Source organism: Armigeres subalbatus, chromosome 3 (genome assembly GCF_024139115.2).
Source record: "Armigeres subalbatus isolate Guangzhou_Male chromosome 3, GZ_Asu_2, whole genome shotgun sequence".
NCBI classification, from domain to species: Eukaryota; Metazoa; Arthropoda; class Insecta; order Diptera; family Culicidae; genus Armigeres; species Armigeres subalbatus.
Window position 1 is genome coordinate 91,233,327 of NC_085141.1, and position 23,005 is coordinate 91,256,331.

Genomic DNA, 23,005 nt, shown 5'->3' on the forward strand with positions numbered 1-23,005 from the left:
CTTCCTTCTTCTTACTTCTTTCAACCTTTTTTCTTTGCCTTTTTTCGTCCTCTCTTCTTCTTTCTTTTCTTCCTTCTCCTTGTCCTTTGTTTATTCATCTTTCTTTCTTCTTTTGTTCTGTTTTCTTCCTCTATTTTCCTTCCATTTCCCTTTTTGCTTCTTTTTTCTTTTACCTTCTTCCTTTTCTTTTTTCTTCATTCTTGTTCCTTCTTCATTCTTCTTTCTTCTTTTTCCCTTCATCATTCTTCCATCTTTATGCTTCCTGCTTCCTGCTTCCTTCTTGCTTCTTCTTCTTCTTGCTTCATCATTATTCCTTCTTCTACCTTTATTTTACTTATTCCTTCTTTTTTTTTCTTCTGTGGTTTTTCTTTAATCTTTCATCCTTTTTCCTTCTACCTTCTTCCGTCTTCTCTCTCATTTCTTCCATTTTCTTCTTTCTTTTTCCTTCTTCCTTGATTCCCCTTGCTTCATAATTATTCATTCTTCCATCTTTATCTTACTTTTTCCTTCTTCCTTCTACTATGTTCTTTCTTCAATCTCTCATCTTTTTTCTTATTCCATTCTCCATCTTCTTTCTCTCTTCTTCCGCCATCTTCCTTCTTCTTTGCTCCTTCCCTTTTTCCGTGCAATTTTCATTATTTATTCTTTATTGTTTACTCTTTTTTTCTTTATTCTTTGCTCTTTATTCTTTATTATTTATTCTTTATTCTTTATTCCTTATTCCTTATTCCTTATTCTTGATTCTTTATTCTTTATTTTTTATTCTTTATTTTTTATTCTTTATTCTCTATTCTTTATTATTTATTCATTATTCTTTATTATTTTTTCTTTACTTTTTATTCTTTATTTTTTATCATTAAACATAGTTGGTACCGCATATCGTATAGTTGCAATTCATTTCATCAAAAGATATTTTAGTTACTAGATAAAGATTGTCGCTGTCGTCGCTGTCCGGAACATCTCTTGCTGGCGAGGATAGGGGAGCTAAATGTCAAAGAAGGAAAATCCATACGATTTGACAGGTATGTACCACACATGTTTCGGACAGCAGAACAAAGGGAACAGTAGCGACAATCTTTATCTAGTAACTAAAATATCTTTTATTTCATCCCATCAATTTCAGCCTTTCGATACATTTCAGCCTTCTGATACTTTCAGCCTTATGTGATTTTCAGCCTTTTGAGACTTTCAGCCTTCCGGGATTTCAGCCTTTTGAGTTCAGCCTTATGAGTATTCAGCCTTATGTGTTTCAGCCTTTCGTAGGACACCCGTTCCATATATCTATCTCTTCCTATGTCTATGGTTTTATCGGTCCCTTCAATCCACGTACATTTTTGTTGCTACAGTTCGATGTGTTCCTATCACATTTGGTTAGGGATTTTACTCTCCCCATGTCGATACATTCAAATTTCCAGACCTGTTTGGACAAATCGACGTTTGAATCTTTGTTTAAAAAATCACATACGTCCTTTTGAATAAGTACTCTAGAAAGGGCTTATTTATAGCTAAAAATTGGATTCTTCCGCTAAAAAACTATCTCAGCTTAAGAATTAAGCGGAGGTGAAGATATTGGCCCTAAGTGTTTGCACTGCAGAACAGAATGGACCTTACCTGTACAAAATTTCAATTCTGTAAATTCTTTGACTTATTTGATGTTATCTTTTTTTTTTGCATGCCCTATTCATAAGCATTATTTTTTTCAATTACAACGTCCTTCAATGATTTCTCACATATATTTCCTAATAACAAAACACTGTTTACACCTATAATAAAAGATATATTATGTTTACTTTCTAATGTATATTCTAGCGTGTTACAAACGGTTACAATGAATATTCAAAGTAGTCGTATGAATCACTTTTTCCAAAACTAAACATACATTTTCATCGACTCTTCAAATTATACAAACTGGAATTATTCCAACAGTGGACAACTTTACCCACTATTCCGACAAACAAATCAGCATTGTTATGAAACTGAGCTTTGAGACACTATGTGAAGCAATTCCGGTATACTAAAATTGATGTCACGCTGTCTAGCAGAAGTTACCAATACCAGAGTTTGATAAATAGAAGTCATACTGAGAGAAAAGCGACGTGTACACAAAGCTGCTTGTGTTTGAATTAAATAAATCGTCTACTTCAATAAAAGCCTTTGTGTCACAATGGTTGCTTTGCCTAATTTAACGATTTAAGAAGAAGGTGGAGGAATAGGCCCGCTGGTAACGGGTGGACCTGGAGGACCTTGCGGAGGTCCGGATATTGGAGCGCCTCCGGGACCGGGCTGGGGTGGTGGCCCTTGGGTAGGAGGCAGAGGTGCCTGCTGTGGGGGTAAGGGTGGTGGCTGTTGGGACATTGCCCCTGGTGGAGGATGATGTGGGCCACCAGGCGGACCGCCAGGCATTGGTGCACCAGCTGCGGGATGTCCCGGATGCGGCGCCATTGTCGGAGGCTGCGGTGATGGACCCGACACATGCTGCGAGGACGGCGGTTGACCAGGCACCGTCTGAGACATGATGCTATTTGGAGTAGAACCGTCGGTAGGCATCGTAGTAGGGGGAGCAGAGATTATTCCGTTGCTGTTGGGAGTGCTGGCGCTCGGTTGAACTGGAGCTCCAGGATGTCCACCGGTAGATGGCACTGGTGGCTGCTGCTGAGAGTCTAGAAAACGGGTAAAGTAGGGATGTTATTATGGTTCGTTGAATGTGAATGGTAGTTTATATTTCTATATCAGACTCACTAGTTCCAGGTGTTTGACCTGGGGCGGGTGTTCCTTGCGGAGCAGCTGCACCTGGAGGCTGCTGCCATTGACCTTGCTCTAATTGGAATCGCTGATGGGCCTGCTGACGAGCACGGAACTCGGCAGCTTTAAGTTGTTCCAAATGGAATTGTTGACGTTCTTGAATTAATTGCTGTCGCTGGTATTCCAGACCTTCACGTTCACGTTCCATCGTCGTTTCGAGTTCTTCAAAGTGTCGTAGTTTGATCTCAAGTTTCTTCATTTGTGTTTCAACCAACAATGCAACCAAACTTTTAATTTTTCTCTCCTCGACAGCAGCCAAGTGCTTAGCTTTGACGGCTGCCGCAGCCAAGGCAGCTGCAGCGGCTGATTGAAGATTACCTTCGTTAAATACCTTTGGATCACCATTTTCCTTGGACAGTTCTAACGAAGTTTCCTTCTCCTTACCCTTGTCTGCATCTAGGCCCCCATCTGGTTTTTGCTGATCATTTCCTGCCGCAGCATTAGAATCAGTTGATTTAGAATCATCTTCTTGTAAGGATTTATCGGTTATATCTTTGTCTTAGAACGACAATTCAATAATAAGCAAAGACATCAATAAACCAAACCAATTGAAAATGAAATGAGTATGAATTGAAGATAAGCACAGTAGAATCAATGAAACGAGAGTGAAAACAAATAGAGTTACGAAATAAAAACCTTGAAAGCCGAAAGATGTTTAATAAAAGAAACCCAAACAGCCAAGTTGGGAAGAAGTCTGCAGCATTTGCAGATATTCGTAGTCAAAAACTCACCATCATCCTTCTTGGAGGCATCCTTCATTTCTACATCGGTTGATCCGGAAGCTGCAGAAATCCCCGGTGTAGAAGCCGCTCCGGGTAATTTACCTTCTTCATCGTCTTTATCCTTGTCAGAATCAGTGCCGGCTATGCCGCTCGTTGCCAGTCCTGCGTACGGATCAAATTTACCACCGAAGCTCGTTTTTTCAACGTTCTTCAAATGGGCATCCATCATCGTGGCAGGGACTTCATCCTGGAAAGCAAGCAAAACGGAATAAGCGAACAAAAATCGTTCCGAGGTCGAGTCAGAATGATGCCAACTTTGCGATTTTATTGAAGTCAATTTTCCTATAAAGTTCCTATGTTATAATGCAATGAAGAGCAGTGGCAAGTTTTCGTATTTAATAATCAGGTTTACCTTGATTGCAGCAAACTCTTCCATGGCTGCTTTGGCCGCACTAGCAGCTATTCTTGGGTCGACCACTGAAGCCAGGAACGCAACCGTAGACATAATTGGGTTGCCGGCCTTGCTGAATGGGATTGGTTGATACGACAACGGTCCCAAATAAGTGTTGTCATCCTCCAGGTAGGGGTCTTCGATCGGAAGTCTCAAAAAGTGGAGTATGCACTCGTCTTGGGTACGTGATCCAACATGCTCGCAAACTTTATTCCAATCATCCTTGTACATTTCCAGTCCTTCCAGCAGTAGAAGCGTTTCTTGTTCTGTCCAATCGCGAGACATGCTTGCGGCGGTTTTGTTGCGCATTGCGGACGGTTTCTTGGCATATTGATCCAAACGAAGCCCAAACTGACCACTCGGATCTACAGCAATTGCTCCAGGTTCAGATTTGACGATTTCCGAAGAAAGCCCAGGGGTAGCAGCTGCAGGAGTACCTGGTGTAGCAGGATCATCTTTCTTATCGGATTTCTTATCCAAATCTAACAGGTTCTTTGCAGCAGATGGTTGAGCAGTTTTAGGAGGATTGAGGGGTTGCAACCCTGATGGAGTGTCACTTAGGACATGGAAATGAGAGGTGGGCGGAGGACCCATAGGAGTTGGACGGGAATCAGCATCGATTTGATAGTTGACCAAGCCCCATTGCTCGAGGAACGCGTGCACTCTCATGATGGCACAAACATCCCCCGCAAGATTTCGTCGACAGGCCGTACTTGTTAGGTATTCAGTTGGGTTTAGTCTGTAAGTGTCGATCATAAAGTTGCGATAAGCCAAATAGATTTCCGGTGTTTTTGATTTATTTTTTCCATTGAAGAACTCCGGAAGCGCTCGCTTCTCAACGACATGGATCGAATTGTAATCAAACCAAGCCGAATATGATGGGACAATAATGTGATGAGTTTGTTCGGTAACGTTATCCTCCAAATCATCTTTTCCATGCGGAAACTCTTGAGTATTGCTATTGTCGCTGGTCTTGCCTGCTTGACTGTCATCACCGGCTCGATCAGCATTAGCCCTGTCAATTTCTTCATCCAAATCCGTCATAGTAGCATACTTTATGGGCATCATCTCTGGATCCCGTTTCGGTTGCGGAGTTGCAGGACCAGAGGCAGAATTGCTTGAACTTGCTTTCACCTCAGTCAGATTCGTTTCTGGCTGTGGGTCGTCCATGTCCTTGGTCATATCTTCTGATTCTTCATCATCCGCACGAGGCTTCTTCTGAAAAACAGCAGGTGATCGACCGCTTTTTCTTTTACCACCTTTAAGGGGAGGAGAGGGAGATCGTTTGCGTTTCTGGTGAACAACTTTCGCTTTCTTTATTTTATCGTCAGGTCCAGACATCAAATCTTCTACACCGAGTCTAAGTTTATGAATCTTTTTACGACCTGCTTCGTCAACCTCATAATCCTCTTCTGTCATCCATTCATTGTACTCATCCAAATCCGTAACCCACGACAGAGAAACACGCCAACGATCTCCAGGGGACATTGGAGAATCCGGTACATTATCCTATCGAAAAATAGTAAAGATCATTATCATGCTATCAAAGTACACCCGATTCTGTTTTTAAACGGATTTTACACGGCCGTGTAAAAAAATAATTACATACAAAAATTTTGCAAAGTTGCTCCATTTTGCATGATTCGTCGAGAAATCATAAAACTTTTTTCACACGGATTTTAAAATTTTGAACTGAAAACTTTTTTACACGGAACGTATCCCCCGTGTGAAAAAAGAATCGGGTGTATACCCATTTGAATCACAACTCACAGGTAAATCAAAAGTATTAGGCACCCAGGTATCGTACGACTCTGGGAAATAATACCAATGAATCATCACATGTTTATCGCGGCGAAACATTGGCCGTGCATAATCCTCTGGCAGTGGGTCCACCGCCGGATAAATGATATGCGTCGCTTCCTCTTCGTCGAGGGTCATTTCACCCTGATGATTCGTGACGATGTCCGTTATCCGATTTGCGGTGGTTTTGTCCACTTCCGGCCGCACGTACACAATCGGCAAACGCATGCATTCGGCTTCAATCAGTGCCGTTTCCATATCCAGCAGCATTTGGATTATAGGGTCCTTGCGCATCGGGTTCTAAAAGTGTGAATCATTTGATCAAAAGGAAAATAACTCATAAATGGAACATGCTAACCTTGTTTACTGTGAAGTCGAACTTTCGCCAGCGTTGTTCGGCCTTGTAGCGATACATCGTGGCAAGGATGTGACACAGCGCTCCACCCGGCTTGAAATCCATGAAACACCGCATCTGTACATAATGAAAATGAAAGATGTATTTCAACCATTAATAAGTAAATGAAATTAAGGGTCCTTCGAAACGTAGGGAATATTATCGATCGAATGGGTAATTATGTATGCATGCTGAATTATGTAAAATGGCTTAGGTCGAAATAAAAACCAATCAGTGCCTGTTTTGTCGTGTTTCTGCTCAGTAAACAGATAGTTCGCGCGGAAAGCAAAACGATCGGCCGATCACCGAAATTCTGTTCCGCATTGTGTGGGTGAGTAAATTAATCAGAAAGTTAAAATTTGTTTCTTGTCCAGTCGTGGTTCTCCAGTAAGCAGAGCGATCGGCCATCGGTAGGTCATCGAAATTTAGTTCTGCTTTGTGCAGAAAGCAAAACAATCGGCCGGACACAGCAATTTTGTTCTGCATTATGAGGGTGAGTAAATTCATCAGAAATAAATTGAAAATTTAACCGTCTAAGACGAGTTTAGTACTCTCAATTTAATTCCACCAATTATTTCGATATCTTTGCAGATACGTATTTCGACCACAACTGTGTGGTCGAAATAATTGGTGGAATTAAATGGAGAGTACTAAACTCGTCTAAGACGATTAAATACATTCCACTAAAAAGAGCTTAAAATATCCCACAGACCGTTTACCAAAACGAACCCTGCCACACTCCCTACCCCATATTTCCAACATCCCAGTGATTTCTCGTGGAAGTGCAGATGACTCGTCGGCTTCTATCAAAGCGAGTATCACGTCAACAATTTCCTACCTATTCCTTGATTGACCTACATTCAAACACATTGACGATGATGTTAGTCCCAAACTTCATCTGTTGGTTCTCTGTGTGATTACAGCTGACCTGGCAATAACGGAGTAGCGTGGGCGGTCAATCATGCTCATGCTCTTGCGCTAGAACTTCTCCATTATCCTGCATGCTGCAAACATGACCGATTTGCAGGGAAATTGTGCAGTGCCCATGGGGGCTGTCAACGGATGTTCCAAAGGTGCGACCTTTCGCCTGACATGAGTTGTATTTCTGCTAATCCGTTCGAGCATCTGGTAGGATAGCGTTTATGACTACTAAATGGCTGATTTTAGATGGAATAGCGTTAGTTAATAACCGTTTCCCAACTGCACTTTCTGACAAACACCGTGAGTTGTCGTCCGGTTCCGGTAAGCTTGGGATATTCTGCTGGTATCTTCTTCTTCTTCTTATTGACATTACATCCCCACACTGGGACAGAGCCGCCTCGCAGATTAGTGTTCATTAAGCACTTCCACAGTTATTAACTGCGAGGTTTCTAAGCCAGGTTACCATTTTTGCATTCGTATATCATGAGGCTAACACGATGATACTTTTATGTCCAGGGAAGTCGAGACAATTTCCAAACTGAAAATTGCCTAGACCGACACCGGGATTTGAACCCAGCAACCCTCAGCATGGTCTTGCTTTGTAGCCGCGCCTCTTACCGCACGGCTAAGGAGTGCCCCTGCTGGTATAATGGATTTGGTTGTTCCTGTGCATCGATGTCCACATGAGGGGAAGTGAGGTTATCACGCGACCCATTTCGTTCATGAATTTGTTTGACATTGTCTTCCTGGAAATCCTTGTGAGGAGAGCGAAGTTATCACGCGACCCGATAGAGCATTCATTAATTTTTATTTTGGAGGCTGCTAACGGGAACTGGTGAGAAGTTCTTGATCAGGGCTGACTTTGACCATCAGCTTTTTTATCAGCTTTATCGGGTATATGAGCTCCGAATTCAAGAGGTGACTGCTGCAGTTGTTGATTTCTGTTATTTGAATCGTCTTCTCGATTTTGCTTATTGAGATGTTCGACTCCGATGTGCTTTTTGGGATACATTGTAGAAATATAAGGGATTACGAGTAGGGGAGAAGCAGTGACAAGTACGGTCATTTAAGACAGCGTTTTACTCTCCTCGGACGGTTTGATTGACGAAATATCATAGTCATCGGAGGACGAACGTTCGTCAATTATGTTGAAGATGACGGGGGAAGGTTGGGAGATGTAGTTGTTTTGGGAAATAAGCATATCTTCTGTGTCGGAAATATACATAGCTGAATTATCGGGTTTCATCCGTTTTGCTTCTGACTCAAGGCTGTTTGTTACTGCAAGTTTCTTTCTCAGTTTTGGTTTGGCTCCCGTGTTTAATGTTCCTGTAGATTGGTAAATGCTCGGATTTACTTTTCGGGAGTTTTCAGCGATGGAATCCGAAAATGTCTTCGTTGTTGACACTGACGATGTATTTTGATCGCCTTTTCTTCTGTTTTTCGCTTGTGCGGGATGACTGGTTGAAGGAAGCGTAAAGTTTCTTGAATGCATCGTTCTCATTTCTAAGGGCATGAATCTGCTCCTATTTCTTCGCCGCTGATGATTCGAGTGAGGACACCCTATCAACGATAGTGCCATGCTTCCTCACGGTGTCTAATCTGGACCCTTTTCGGATGGTCTCTTTCCCAGGTCTCTTCCAGCGTGAGAATCCTTTGATCTCGGAAATCTGTTTGAGTTCTCAGAACGTCATGTTGTCCTGCTTACATCTTGCCTTGGTATGACCGAATTGGTAACATTAGTATCACATCATGGGTGCGGGGTAGAAGGGCCGAGCCTTAATTCTCATATAAATAACCGAAATCAATGTGTTCGAGGCGTGTTGTCCCAATGACGGTGAGTATTACCGTGGGAGTTGATTCTCTGCCCTCACTGGTCTTACGGGTAATACGTTTGACATCGATTATGTTCTGGTCCTTCAAGCATGCTAATATTTCTGCTTCCTCGTAGATCTTCAAAAGCGCCTGGCAACTCATTACACAACGGGTAGAATTTAGTCCTGGATGGAGGGTTACTTTAACCATTGTGCCGTCATGTAAAAGGGTTGTGGAGAGCAGTTTATCGATATGCTGTTGACTCCTAAATTTTAGTGCGATAGAACGCCCCTGCGCTTCAAAAAAAGTAATCCTACCATTGATGAACTTTTCGATTGATTGCCTTACCACGAAAGGATGATCAGGCTGCTATCGTTAACTGGTTCCATTTGCAATAGGGGAACAGGTGGTAAAATGAACACGTTAAGGACTTGCGTTGAATTCAATCATATAACGAGCATAATTTGCAATTTTCACCACTTGGTTCAGCAGTTTAACTCATATTCTTATTGCACTGAACAATTTTTTCGCAAAAAAACATTGTTTTATATAGTTTTTCATCGAAATAGAAAACATCGAAATTTCGTATGTACAAAAATAGTGCGGGTAAAATGAACACTGCCTGGTGGTAAAATGAACATCGCTTCTAAAACCCTTTTGAAACATTTAATTTTCTTTTTTATCTCTAGCACTGTATATATAACTAGTTAAGGTTATGAGTGCCTTTTGAAAAACCTGGTATAACTTTTGAAAAGCGCTTAATTATCAATATAATAAAAAATAGAAAAAAAGGTTTGAAATATAGATTTTTTTAAAATTAAATTTACATATTCAAAGTTTTATCTTGGTTATTTGATATGGTTTGTTTCTTGAACTTCCGCTTCACAATTGCACAACTTTTATCATAAATTTGTGAAAGTTTGATACAAGTGTTCATTTTACCCCCATACGTACCTTGTAATAAATAACTCTTTCTCTAACTATGCAAACCAATAATTTTACTATTTACCCCTGCAACATCTTTGTGAAGGTTGTCCTATATGCCGCTGTGGTTAGAAAACCTCTTCCCCTATAGCGAACTTCCCATGCTTGCTGAACGGGTGCATAGGGAAGGTGACTATAGGGAAGCAAATTCCTATTATGGACCCCCAGGGGGTCTACTATAGGGCGAATTCAGTCAGACTTTAAAATGTTAATTTCAACGAATAACATCGTGTATTTGAGTGTTTTATGTATGTATCGTGAAGAGGAGATGCAGAACTTGGTATTAGATGTCAAGCAGAATAATTATGTTGAAAATTTCTATACCTTATGACAAAACCCAGATTAATCCACCTAGCAGTGATGATGCCTTTCTCGTGCATTATAAAATATATTGAAAAAATCACATTAGAAAGGTCAAAAAAGCTCTTTGGGGGAATAGATCACATTTTTTCGATCATTTTTAATATTTTTGCCTTGCCACCATTCAAAAAAAAATTGTTCTTTGAATTTTCAAGGGGGACCTTTGGGGAAAAACAATGATTTTTCAATAATTCCAAAAAGCAATGATCAGGCCCATTTCCAATAGCAAACAATTACCCGTCGAATGCAATTTGTTGCGAGAAAATCGAATAATTCTAAGTTCTAAAAAGTGTGCCTACAAAATTTGTACACATACACACACATACACAAAAAAAAACAGACGTCACCTCAGTTTGTCGAGCTGAGTCGATCGGTATATAACACTATGGGTCTCCGGGCCTTCTATCAAGTTTTTTTTAGCAATCATATAGCCTTTCGGTACAACTTTGTTGTACGAGAAAGGAAAAAATGCATATGTTACAAAATATGCGATCGTGCGATAGTACAATGATTAGCGATAGTAAATACAATGATTAGCGCAACGGCGCGTTTTGAAAAATACATATGGATTAACTTTCCAGACGCGTTGCTGCGCCTACAATTGTTTTAGGGCTGATTCCCACGTAGTGTTTTTTCACCAATGTAATATTAAAGTTCAATAAAACTAGTTGTATGTCATACATTGATTTTGCATCCCTTTGTGTAATAATTGTTCAAGTAAATTTGTGAAAATGAAACCAACAATTCACATAAATATAAATGAAAAAAAGCCGCATAATATGGAAATAAGGAGGTGTATGAAAACGAATGTTATGTTCGAATCACCCATATGCCCAAACTACACCATCATTCCACCCAAACCAAAAAGCAGTTAGCCTTAATGACACGCCTCTTCTTTCCTTCCAAAGCATGAAACAAAATGGCAGCAAACGTAACGAGCGCACGAGAAAGCATGTACGTAGGTATGCGATTTTTATTTCCAACGATGAAACTTTTACAGCTGTGTTGATGCGAGCGGATAAAGTCATCGGCTTCGGGTCTCTAGCGCGTGTATGTTCGTCCATTAGTTTTCGTGTTCCACATTTGAAGCTTTGGAAAACTTTGCTTGAGAGGTTATAGCCTATTCAGATTACGCCATTAATGACATAATAATTGGCGTTTCAGGGTAAATACGCTTTATGATGTCATTATTTACGTAATATTCCATACATTTTGCGCTGTCAAAAGATACCCGCTAAAAAGAGTCATGAAGAATTTATTACGAACAATTATTACGAGAGAGCTTTCGTTCTAACTGGGATGCAGGAAGAAATTCAACAAAACCTGAGACGAGACCTGCAAAGACGGCTTCTTTTTCCTTGTTTTGACACTTGTTCTTCTTTTCATCACAGTTGATCATCGATTCTCAACTGTTTCCTTGAGTGTTTCACCTAAATCCCGGGTAGAATCTTCTGAGCACAATAAAAGTGTTTGTGATTTACGGATTTGTAAACTTAGATTTTCCTATCGGAAATTAAATCACGTATTCATAACAGTTCAATATTAAGCCACAAGCTGTCCGGCTTTTCTAGAATACTTTTCAAAGTGAAAAAGTACTCGTAAAACAAAATCATTCGGAATACTTTTTGAGGGATACCAATACTTTTACACAAAAAGGTGCTGGTTGCATCTGACAATTCGTGACAGCGCTTGCTGGTTGCAGATGAAGTTACATTTTTTCCTCTTTGCAAGTCCCGTCCCAGAACAAAACAAAACTGACAAGCGTCACGCTCTCTTTGCCAGAGAGAAAATTCTCTCTGTTTTCATTTCGTTTCGTAGTTGACAGTCATGCTCTTTCTGTCGCAGCAGGGTCGAATGCATGGTAGATGGAAATCTTCTGAGCGCTGAAGAATAGCTCGGATTGTGATGGTTTTGTGGAAAGCATTTTATATGATGAAAAATAATGATGATAATTATTTATTCTCCACTTATTCAACATGAATTGTTTAAAAAACAGATGCTCTCTAGAATTAACATGAAGTATTTAACTTAAACCTAGATTTAATAGAACAAATCGAATAAATTTTCAAAGTTCAAGGGCCAATGCGGAAGACAATTTAAAACGTAGGAATGGTTGTAAAATGAATATATTTGATGAATAAACATGATTTCCTAAATTGTTTCAATTCTACTCCTTGAATGGCTTAATATACTTTGGATTTCAACATTTTTCACGTGGGACAACTGTACGATTTGAATGGGATGTATATATAAAGTAGAATAGCCTTAAATAAAACATGGATTGGTAATGCATTAATTCATCCAAAATCCAGTTTAAATTATATCACATTCACACGATTCGATTTAGTTAGAAGCTGTATCATTGATTGTCGAGTAGAACGCAATGGTTCAGTCTCCATTTTTGAAAAAAAATTAATTTGCTAAGTTGCCCTTCATACATGGAGATACTGGTGGAAATACATTTTAGTTCGATAATATTTCTTGAAAATTGGTCCAATCGTCCTTTTTTTATTCATTTGTGAGAATTCCCAAAAGTATCTACATTTTTCTATCAAATCTTCGTTCGATCATAGTACAGAATCAAAATACTTTTTAAACTTAAAAATAAATTGAGGAATAGTCTGATTCCCCGAAGAACGGCGCACCCAACTAATGAATGTAGCTTCGCTCATTATCCTTAATGAGAGCTTCAAATATTCTTCGAAAATCTCTTTTCATATTTTTTTAAATATTTTTTTTCGTAGAAGCTTTATTCAGAAAAAAATGTTCGATTGTCGCCACACAAATGCTTGATTTCGCAAATTAAATTTTAAAACTCTCCTTGAATTCAACCCTGTATTAGCGTGCAAATGAGGAAACATGGAAACGTCAAGATATATTATCTTGCTGCAGTCTGAACACCTCGTAATAATTGGATACCCTCTCACTTAACAAAGTCATAAATAGCCCAATCTGAATAGGCTATTAGCATCATCAATAAAGCACGAAAGAAGCAACACAAACATTCATGCTGTCAGTTATATACACGGTGCGAAATTCATTCACCGCATGCGGAAATGTTACACCCTTAATTTGTTTTACTCAATATTGTGCGGTTACTTGCTAAGTTTTTTTAAAACTTTATTAAAGTGTTATTTTAATCTCCAGATTATGTTCAACACCGTACTTGCTAAATGGACACGGTCGGTTAAAGTAGCTGTTCCTTAAATAGTTCGTTCAAGTAGTCGCTAGATTATTCGCTGTTGGTTTGAGCGAGACAGAGTATATGGTGGTATATGTAAAAAAAAATTAACCAGCAATCTGCGGTGTATTGTTCAAAATGAACGTTTATCAGCAATGGACTTTCTGCTGTTCTATAGATCTCGCATAATTTATCAAAAGGACCTAAGTAACATTTCATGAAAAAAATTTACTTATGTCCTTTTGAAAAGTTATGCGGGAAATGTAATAAAATGCGTAAAGCCAAAATAGAACTTTTTGGGAACTTGCAAGTGTTCTGATTGTTTAAGTTGACTTTTTGTAAATTTATTGGTCAATATTTAAGAAGTGCTGTAAAAAGAAAAGTGCATACTTAGTTTTTCCAAATTTGATTCAGACTATCTTTTGAAAAGGGTCAAACTTGTTTTTACTGATTTTTTCAAATGGATATAATCGAAAAACGACCCTTCCTACAAAAATGTGTTGTATGGGTGACTATCGCAAAATCAGTCAAACTTTCTAATAAAACTTTTTGAAAAACTCAAAATTGAACCCTACACTAAAAAAATCGATTTAAAAAATTAAAAGTCGATTTGCAAAAAAAACGCCCTTTTCGATTTGGACGAAATTTTGTCTCAAGATAGGTGATTATGTTCCCTACCAACCGTCCATACATCGCAAGCTGGGCACTTTGAGGGGAAAAAAAATTTCTAACAAAAACTTTTTCTTGACGGAATTGATTTTTTCAGTGTCTTTAAGGGGTGGATTTAATATATGTATACATATATACTCATATTAAGTATTCCTGTACAGTCAGGCAGAGTACAATGTTTTGGTCGTAACTGGTCGCAACTAAAGAAGCTAATAATGGAATATAATATTTTTTTGAAGATATAAACCCATTGGCGTAACTACAGGGGGGCTAGGGGGGGCTATAGCCCCACTTAGAATCAAATTAGCCCCCCCCTAGAATTTTTGCTACAGAGAGTGTTTTTTTTTTTCATTGTATCTCTACGAAACACTACAGCAAGTTGATTACATTTTATTAAGGCTGTGAACCATTCCACCGATTCGTTTAACTTTTAGTTAAAATTTGACAGTTCGATGGTTATTTCGCTGTGGTTAAAAATAACCCTGCTCCGGAGCATGGTTAGATTTGACATTTCGATAGTTAAACTTTGTTCACGAGAAAATTGGCGCCAAATCCATTTCGTTCCAAATAACTATCAATCTGTCAAAACTCAAATGGGTCGGCTTCGGAGTAAAATTTTAACCACGATGGGAAAATAACCATCGGAATGTCAAATTTTAACTAAAAGTTAAACGAATCGGTGGAATGGTTCACAGCCTAAGTTTTTGAACTTAGAATAATTCTCGCCCGATTTTTGAAAACATCGAATGTCAAAAGGAGAGGTCTCCGGTCCATCAACCCCATAACTAAGGGTATCCTACAACAAACGTACGTATGAATTGATATGAAATTATTTACGTTTTCCTTTTATGAACAAAAAGCCAGCCAGGCGGTTGGTGCGGTTTGGCAGAACCCCGACCATATATAAATAATATCTGGCTTTCTAACATAATCCTGAAAGATGCTTCGCATTCCAGAAAGAATTATGGTTAGAATCCATTCGAGAACTGAGTACAGTATGGCCAGGCCATATCGTATCCTTTTCTTTCTTATTATTTGTCTGGTAAAGTTCGTCAAAACTTTGAGATTTCAGGGGACGTAAATGAAATTTGAACGAATTCATACAACTCTTATGACTTCTTATGAAGTCAGGGCTAATGATAAATATCGTTTGTTATATCCAAGTCGTCGAAAGATAAGTTGAAATGGTGAACTGGTAGACCAACTTTTGAACAATATACATTAGTTTGGTTGAGCGTCGGGCGAAAACGATAACTTTTGTTAAAAAATTGTTAACTGTTGAAAAATAGAATTTTGAAAAGTTAGCCCCCTCTAGAATTTTTCGTTAGTTTCGCCAATGTATAAACCCCTTTTTAATATTACTCTTAATTTAAAAACAAACTATATTTAGTGACTAAATTAGACAATGTATCATAAAAATAGATTTGCTTGGGGTTCTATAACGATGGCTTTCATTGGTTTAGTTTCAGATAAAAATACACTGAAAATAATTCCGACAAGAAAAAGTTTTGTTAGAAAACTTTTTTCCTTAAGAGTGCCCAGCTTGCGATGTATGGACGGTTGGTAGGGAACATAATCACCTATCTTGAGACAAAATTTCATTTAAATAAAAAGGGCGTTTTTTCGCAAATCGACATTAAATTTTTTAAACTGATTTTTTCAGTGTAGGGCTCAATTTGGATTGTTTCCGATATTTTCACTAGAAAGTTTGACTGATTTTGCGATGGTCACCCATACAACACTTTTTGTGGGATGCGTCGTTTTCTATTATATCCATTTGAAAATATTAGCAAAAAATTTCAGCTCTTTTCAAAGGATAGCCTAGATTAAATTTGGAAAAACATTTTTGTTTTCATTTCGGATCATCTGGTGATTTTTCATTTCTCATTTTTCATTTCTTACTTCTTACTTTTCACTCCTCACTTCGCACTTGTCACGTCTCACTTTTCACTTCTCACTGCTCACTGCCCATAGGGGAAAGAAATGGCAGAAATGACGCTTAACTTTTAAAAGGAACATATGTCACCTTTTTTTCATGAATTAATTTGTGTACTGCAATCAAAAGCTATCATATTGTTCTGTTGATCGCAATATTAAAATTCATTCATGAAAATATCTCGAGCAACATATGATTAGGGCCGAAAAACCAACAAAGTTGAACCGAGAAAAATGAGGTTCAAATTTTCTATGACTAATTTAATTCATTTATTGAAGTAGAAACTCATTTCATTGCCAAAACCATGTCAATACTATACGTAAATGGTTATATTATAACAGCAGATCAAGATTATTTGAAAAACCATTCGAAATCTACAAAATTTCAGCTAAAACGAAAATTGCGCCGTTTACTCGCATCACCGGCAACACGTCTGGTTTTTAAGCCGTTTGCTCAAAGCTACTAACACCATCGGATTTGTTTAGATTTGTTAGCCAGAGCAGTTCTGCTATGCGATATATCGAAAACCTAGTAAGAATATACATTTTAAAATAACTTGAAGCTAGTTTTTCTAAATAAACAATATAAAGTGAACGGCCTAAAAACCAAAGCAAACATTCCGCATGGTAGTTAAGGGCGCCAACAAAGGACTTAAAAACCACAATGGTGCAAATGGTTCATGAGACGTTCACTCAAAATAGCAATTAATGTGTTTCTTAAGAGATATCAAGTACGGAGTTTTAACTAGCATGAAGAATAATTTACAAAGCAATCGTTCATGCCAGAAAATCAAAAATCATGGTTTTGGTTTATAAGCCGTAATCATATGTTACGCGAGATATGTTTCTTAGGTCATTTTGAAAAAATAAACGAGAATTTTCAGTGTATACATGAAATCTTAAAATAGGTACTTTTTAACTCATTAATGGGTTTCTATGTTTCTTTGGGAAGTTTTTTCTTCCGTGTGAGCTGTGTATTCTGTGCTGTCAGTGTGCCGGTTTCGAATAAATTGTGTCTTGGGAGAACATAACCTAGAAAATCGATAGCTTATTTGTTACGAAATAATGATGTCTCATAACTCTTTGAATATTTACTACTTTTTGAGACGTGCCATCATTATGAAATTCAATAGCGAACAAGAAGAAAACATTCCCCATCGAATGCAACTTGTTGTAGCAAAATCGATTCAGGTTTAGTACTAGAAAAATTGTCTAATGTTTCAATGTGCACACACATACGCACACACACACACACACGGACAGACAGACATTTGCTCAGTTTGTCAAGCTGAATCGAATGGTATATAATACTATGGGTCTACAAGCGCTCTATAATATGGGGGACACACTTGTGGTATTCGTACCATGGTACAAAAATCTTGAAATGAGTGCCATACCAATTATTGTCTTCATTAAAGATATCCTTGAAATTATTTTCTTGTCGACTTGTACCATGGTACGAATACCACAAGTGTGTGCCCCATATAAAAAGTACGTTTTGGGAGTGAAATGAAAGCCTTTCTGGTACAACTTTGTTGTACGAGAAAGGCAAAAAGAGCAAAATTTCGGTACTAGAGGGTCCACTATTGGGCATTTTACCCTATTTTGTCAATAACTTAGTCCAGCGGCTAAATTTTAAAATGCCAAACTAAACTTTGTTTGAAGTGATGATCGAGTCTCTTTGAAAAATCACTTTAATTAAATAAAAAAAAAACATTGTTTGAATTCTACCAAAACGGAGTTTAAGCACATGTTGCTGTAACTTCTACTAAATGAGAACAACATTTTAACCAATCAAGTCTAAGTTACTGCAAGTAGCGTTATACCTTCGACATAAAAGTTGTAGCAAAACCTTCGCACAAATAGTCATTTTCATTTCCATTTTCATGATGTACAAGGGGTTAACTGGGCCAAGTCACAAGCATGAATTTTTAGTTCATACTTTCCATAATACATCGTATCTATTGGGACGAAAATAGGCATCGCAACCTCCTTACACATGGGTGTTTTCGGTTTTGCGTGATACACGGGAGGGTATCATAGCCTGGAGTAAAAGCATAAAGTGGAAAATTCATTGATTATGACCCGAAGTGTTTAAAGTGTTTAAAGAGATATTAAAATATTGCATAGTATCTTAAAAGTTTACTTTAGTTATGATGACATGATTTGGTACGATGGTTAGTTTTGTACATGTTGTGGGTTCTTAGTTTAGTAAATGACGTGACGTAAGAAAAATGCTTGAGGATATCATTTCAAGACCAAATTCTCAAAACTACCCATACGCTGCTGCAAACAAACATCAACACGCACGCGAGGGTCTCCAGATCGACGCTCGAGTCCCCGCCCACAAAGACAAGTCGCTCCGTGTTCAAACGAATGTTGCCTTAAGGTGATTATACAATCAAGCTATGTGGTGAATTTCAAATTCACCACACGATTTTCTACTCCTATTATCAAAATCAAATCCAGCGTAATAGTTTTCGTACAATGCTAAAATTAAAGTCGATTGTTTATCATGAGTAAGCAAACGATCTACGGATGTTTCATCCCCATGGGCATTATGGTTCTCTTAATTCGTGCTCTTGAAAAATCACTAGAAAAAGCACGTGGTTTCCAAGATGGCCGATTTGTGGCTTTTTTGTATAACCACCTTAATTGACTGCTCCATAGCGGGCACAGATTCTTCCCGAAGGATACTCAATATAAGTTCCACCGGGAAGCCAAGCACCAGAGACTGAGGAAAATCAGATAACCCAACATCAGGCGTCTGTTATTTAAACAGAGAGTTTCAAAGAAACAAATGATTTAAATTGAGGAACATATAAAAGCTTGTACAAAAAAATCTTCTCAGAAAAGCAAAAACGTAAAAATAGAAAGGGATTTCAAAAATTTCTTCAGTGGAAGCTAGATAGCAAATGTGAGCATGTTTTGAGATACTAATAGATCACTTGTATGCATGTATGTGTGCGCATGTGAGCAAATTCCAAAATTTACTACCATAAAAATCTCGCTAATTTTTAAGGTATTGAACAACTTTAGTTTTACTAAATTAGGCATCCATAAGGCGAAATATATGTTATTATTGAACGCTCAAATCAATGACTGAGTTAGTTAGTTCTGGATTAATTAATATCGAGGTCTCTGGAAATTAAGAGTACAATATATGCAACCAGCGTTACAATAGTTACTAACCATGTCACAATAGTTATTCAATCCGACGAGCGCCTTATAGGTAGGCAGCATGAACTACAGTACGTTATCACTCGTTGAGTTGTCACTCAACCCATGACATCCGCCTTTGGGTAGGCAATTATTTTGTCACTTTCACAGTAAATCGCCGTGGGAAGCTGTGTAGTTTTATCTCGTTTTAAATACTGGAGTCTGGAAAAAATTTCCTTATAACTAAGGAAGGGTCAAAATCTCACTGTAGGTGGATTAATCTGGTTTTTTTTTTCATACTGCGTTTCATTGATGACAGCGGGCTATGTCTATTGATGATGATGAAACCACGCTTGTCACCGGCTCGCGCTGAGCAATTGTTTGACACTGGTGCTAAGTTTAGTTAGACGATCCAAGTAAATTGAACAAGCCGTTTGAATTGAACGTCTAAACACTCCAATTCAACTCACTTGAACAAAAAGAAATTTAAACAAAATCAACTTTTGGCAAGTCAATTGAATTCAACTGAGTTCTTAAACTCACTTGCCTTGTCAAAACGTAGCATAATTTAAAATTCCACTGGATTTATCTGGCAACAAAATAAGCCAATTTGAAATTCACACCGACCACGAACGCAGCTCACCTTCAAAACCTTTTTGCAAGCTTCGTTATATAGACTTGAACTTGCAAGAAGCAATGCAAGTTGTACAACATGAACAGCCTTCCAACTATCACAGTTCACTCAAGGATTTGTATTCGATAAAGGCGAATCTTGAGGTGGTTCAAAGTTGCCTTCTTTACCAAGACAGAGTTGTTGTACTGAGAAGGCATCCGCAAACTGTTGCATGCAAACCATATCCATCGGCATGGTAAAAGCGCGACAAACAATTTTTTTGCGAGGTATTAGCTATTGAGAACTTCGTTGAGACATGTCATATCGAGGAGTTGCGTCGTCGAATGGTCTACACATGTACAACTCCCAAGCTGAGTAAGATCAGACAGGATGCCGACCGAAAAGTATGGGTATACCATCACTTACGAAACGGAAGGCCGCTGTAGGTCGTGCAGATGACCGATGAGGAGTACAGTTGAAGTTCGCTGGAAGAATGGATTGCCCTGGGTATGAATGAGAAGCCCAAGAAGGTGAAAGCAAATGCCGCAAGAAATATGACAGCGTAGTTCTCGGGGCCTCAGTGGAGTACCCCCAGAGAAAAGGGAGCACCTGGGCGCATGGTAGGTAGCCATCAGGTATCAGGTATCAGAACGTCGGCTCAGGAGGCACGTTCCCCTCAATTTGGGAGATTTGTGCCATCGCCTTCACTGGCCTTTCTCATCATTTACCTGACGGAAAAGGAAGTGAAAAGGAGAAAGGAAGAGGAAGTGAAGTTGGAAAGGAGAATGGTAGGTAGCCAACTCGCGATGCCGGAAAGCGTGTATACATCGTAGACCAATATACAGCGGAATTCGTCTCGATGGCATTCTCTGTTCTCCTTAGTTAGGCCACCGGACTTCACACTGTCCTAGGAGCTTCAAGCTTCTTGCGGCGTGTCTCGTTGGCAAGTTTTGTCAATTTACCCCGCTGGACTAGGGTTAAAATGTTCCATGTTCCTATTCGTGTACGTTGTTTCGCGCTAAGAGTCGTTGGCGTAAATTCAGTCCGTATTCTTTAATTGTCGGATTCCCAAACAAATTAACGATTCGGGAACAGAAGGTTGTTGACCCAATGTTCCCTATCCACTGGGATGGACTGCCATCTTAGATATCACTTCCGGGGAATGGAATTTCTCATGCAGCAACTGGATGCCAAAAAAGACGATATTGGAGCCGCACCTCTTTGTTGAACAGACGCTTGATTAGACGGGTCAAATTTGTTTGATGTTGCACCCGACATCAGGACTAGGCTAGTGCGCTTTGGGCAGGTCTGCTTTCAGATGAATTCAGCCTCCTTAGGAGTCCAACAGATCTTTTTGTTAACGCCACATCCCGACACGCCCCACAGAAGCGTGAGTATTGAGCTATGACTAGATCTATCTTGGACACTCCTTTCTAGCCAGAAAGTGCAGAAAAAGGCGAAGCTGAAGGAAGTTTTGTTAGTATGCTCGTATTGCTCGGTGAGCACAAACCAACTACCAGTTTCAGCTACGGTCATATGTCTAAACTGTAAAAGTATAGGTGAGAACGTGTTGTTTGTATGCCTGTGGTCCGATATTGGGCGAAATGTGAACAGAGCTGCTCAACAGATTATGTCGAAACTACAACCCTACAACATTGATGGCGTCTTGAACAACAACTATAGTGGAGACTATGTTACACAGTGGATACCAAGCTTGCCCCGGTAACAGTGGACCCCGTGGGTGAGCTATACGGATCTATGCATGATCAATTTGATAGTGCGTTGCCATTGTGGTGGTGGTTATTATTGTCCGGACGGTGTTCTTAAGCGGGTTAGCGACTGAGGCCGACTGAACCTTTTGGTATTTATGAGTACATTTTCGGTAGTTTTTCAGAGTATTTACTACAGCGCATGTAGTTCGGTTCCCGAACTACCAATCCAGTAGTAAACATTCTGGAAAACATTCCTGGAAAATTGCTAAAAATACCAAAAGCTCGTTTTGTCCCAGGGGAAACTTTACCCAAGTTACTCCTATTAGTCTTTCTGGCCAGTAACGGGAGGTTCAAGACTAGTAAAGAGAAAGTGGGTCGGGAGCAAGTAAACCTTTTATTTCAAAACTCATCCTTACACTACCGAGGTTTGCATAACCAGGTGTCTGATAGCAGATTTCCTTTACCCTCTATAAAAAAATCAGTCCCGTCCCGAAAATCTCTTGTATCATCAATCTTTAGTGGAAAATAAGGTATCCAATGTGGTTCTCCTAAACGTAATTACACAATTTTTTTGAATGAACCGCGAGTTTTAAATATCGGAGGACAATTCCGCTATTGTTAGTACATCGTGCAAACAAGGTTACCTTCAGTGGAGTTATCCTCTACTACCACCAAGACCACCAAGGCTTCGGTTATTTCTATTTACCTAATGATAGTACTTACCGGCAATCTAGTTGTTGGTGGATCCTGTGCATTCTTCCCAAGTTTGGTTTCCTGGTATTGCACAAATTGAACAATCAATTGCGCTAACGATTCCTTCGTTGGAGGATCCGGTGCCAGATACTAAAATTACGAGTAATCAAAGTTATTTTGTGTTTGTATTTATTCAAAGAAAACCAATCCCGGATAGGTCGTGAAGCGGTTCCACAGGATTACTGACTGTTGAAACAGGAAATTGCTATCGAACTGCAAACTCATTCAACATTGAGTGTTATAAATAAATTCACAAACAAAAATTAATTTCACTTGAACCATCTGGTTTTACTGCGAACGAAAATCAATTTTCTTCTTTCGAAAGCCAAGCACTCGGACAGTAAAATCAAGATGGCTCATTTTCCACGGCGGCATCCGTTTTGGCAACCGATCGGATCTAAATAAAAATCCACCCACCTTTTTAAAGTTTTTCTGCAGCCATTGTCGCACGATTTCGAAACCCTGCAACGATTCCGGGGCCGTGAAGAATTCGGCACTCGGACCGCCGTCTTTTTTCGGCCCGAGGGAGACCATTTCCAGAGAAATTTTCTATTTTTCTTGACACTAATCACAAAACACAACACTTCGGCACGGCGGACGCTTCTCCGTTTTAAGGTTTTGGCTGCGTACTAGCGGGTGTTTTTTTGTTTACAGCAAATGTATGCCAAGATTCGGACAAAGGGGCTAGAAAGGTGGGAGAATGTAAAGTCAATTTGCAGCAGTCCGGCGGAAACATT

The 23,005-nt window shown here is 39.1% G+C and overlaps 1 protein-coding gene across 1 annotated transcript; it reads right to left on the reverse strand.

The window, feature by feature from the left end:
* Positions 1 to 1,756: 1,756 nt before the first annotated feature.
* On the reverse strand, positions 1,757 to 22,897 carry LOC134227707 (SWI/SNF complex subunit SMARCC2). The gene is made up of 8 exons (XM_062709359.1): positions 22,686 to 22,897; positions 22,239 to 22,358; positions 6,134 to 6,247; positions 5,746 to 6,075; positions 3,937 to 5,484; positions 3,534 to 3,771; positions 2,740 to 3,300; positions 1,757 to 2,660 (listed from the first exon to the last, which is right to left on the reverse strand). Exons 1-8 carry the CDS (start codon positions 22,800 to 22,802, stop codon positions 2,191 to 2,193), a joined length of 3,498 nt encoding a protein of 1,165 aa, XP_062565343.1. The 5' UTR covers positions 22,803 to 22,897; the 3' UTR covers positions 1,757 to 2,190.
* Between the last annotated feature and the right edge of the window lie 108 nt (positions 22,898 to 23,005).

Bases quoted from the DNA above. Each gene is read 5' to 3' on its own strand.
- LOC134227707 (XM_062709359.1), bottom strand. From the start codon at position 22,802: ATGGTCTCCCTCGGGCCGAAAAAAGACGGCGGTCCGAGTGCCGAATTC. The intron at 22,359-22,685 runs GTGGGTGGATTT...TCGTAATTTTAG, and splicing joins TGCAGAAAAACTTTAAAAAG to TATCTGGCACCGGATCCTCC. The intron at 6,248-22,238 runs GTAAGTACTATC...CATTATGTACAG, and splicing joins CACCAACAACTAGATTGCCG to ATGCGGTGTTTCATGGATTT.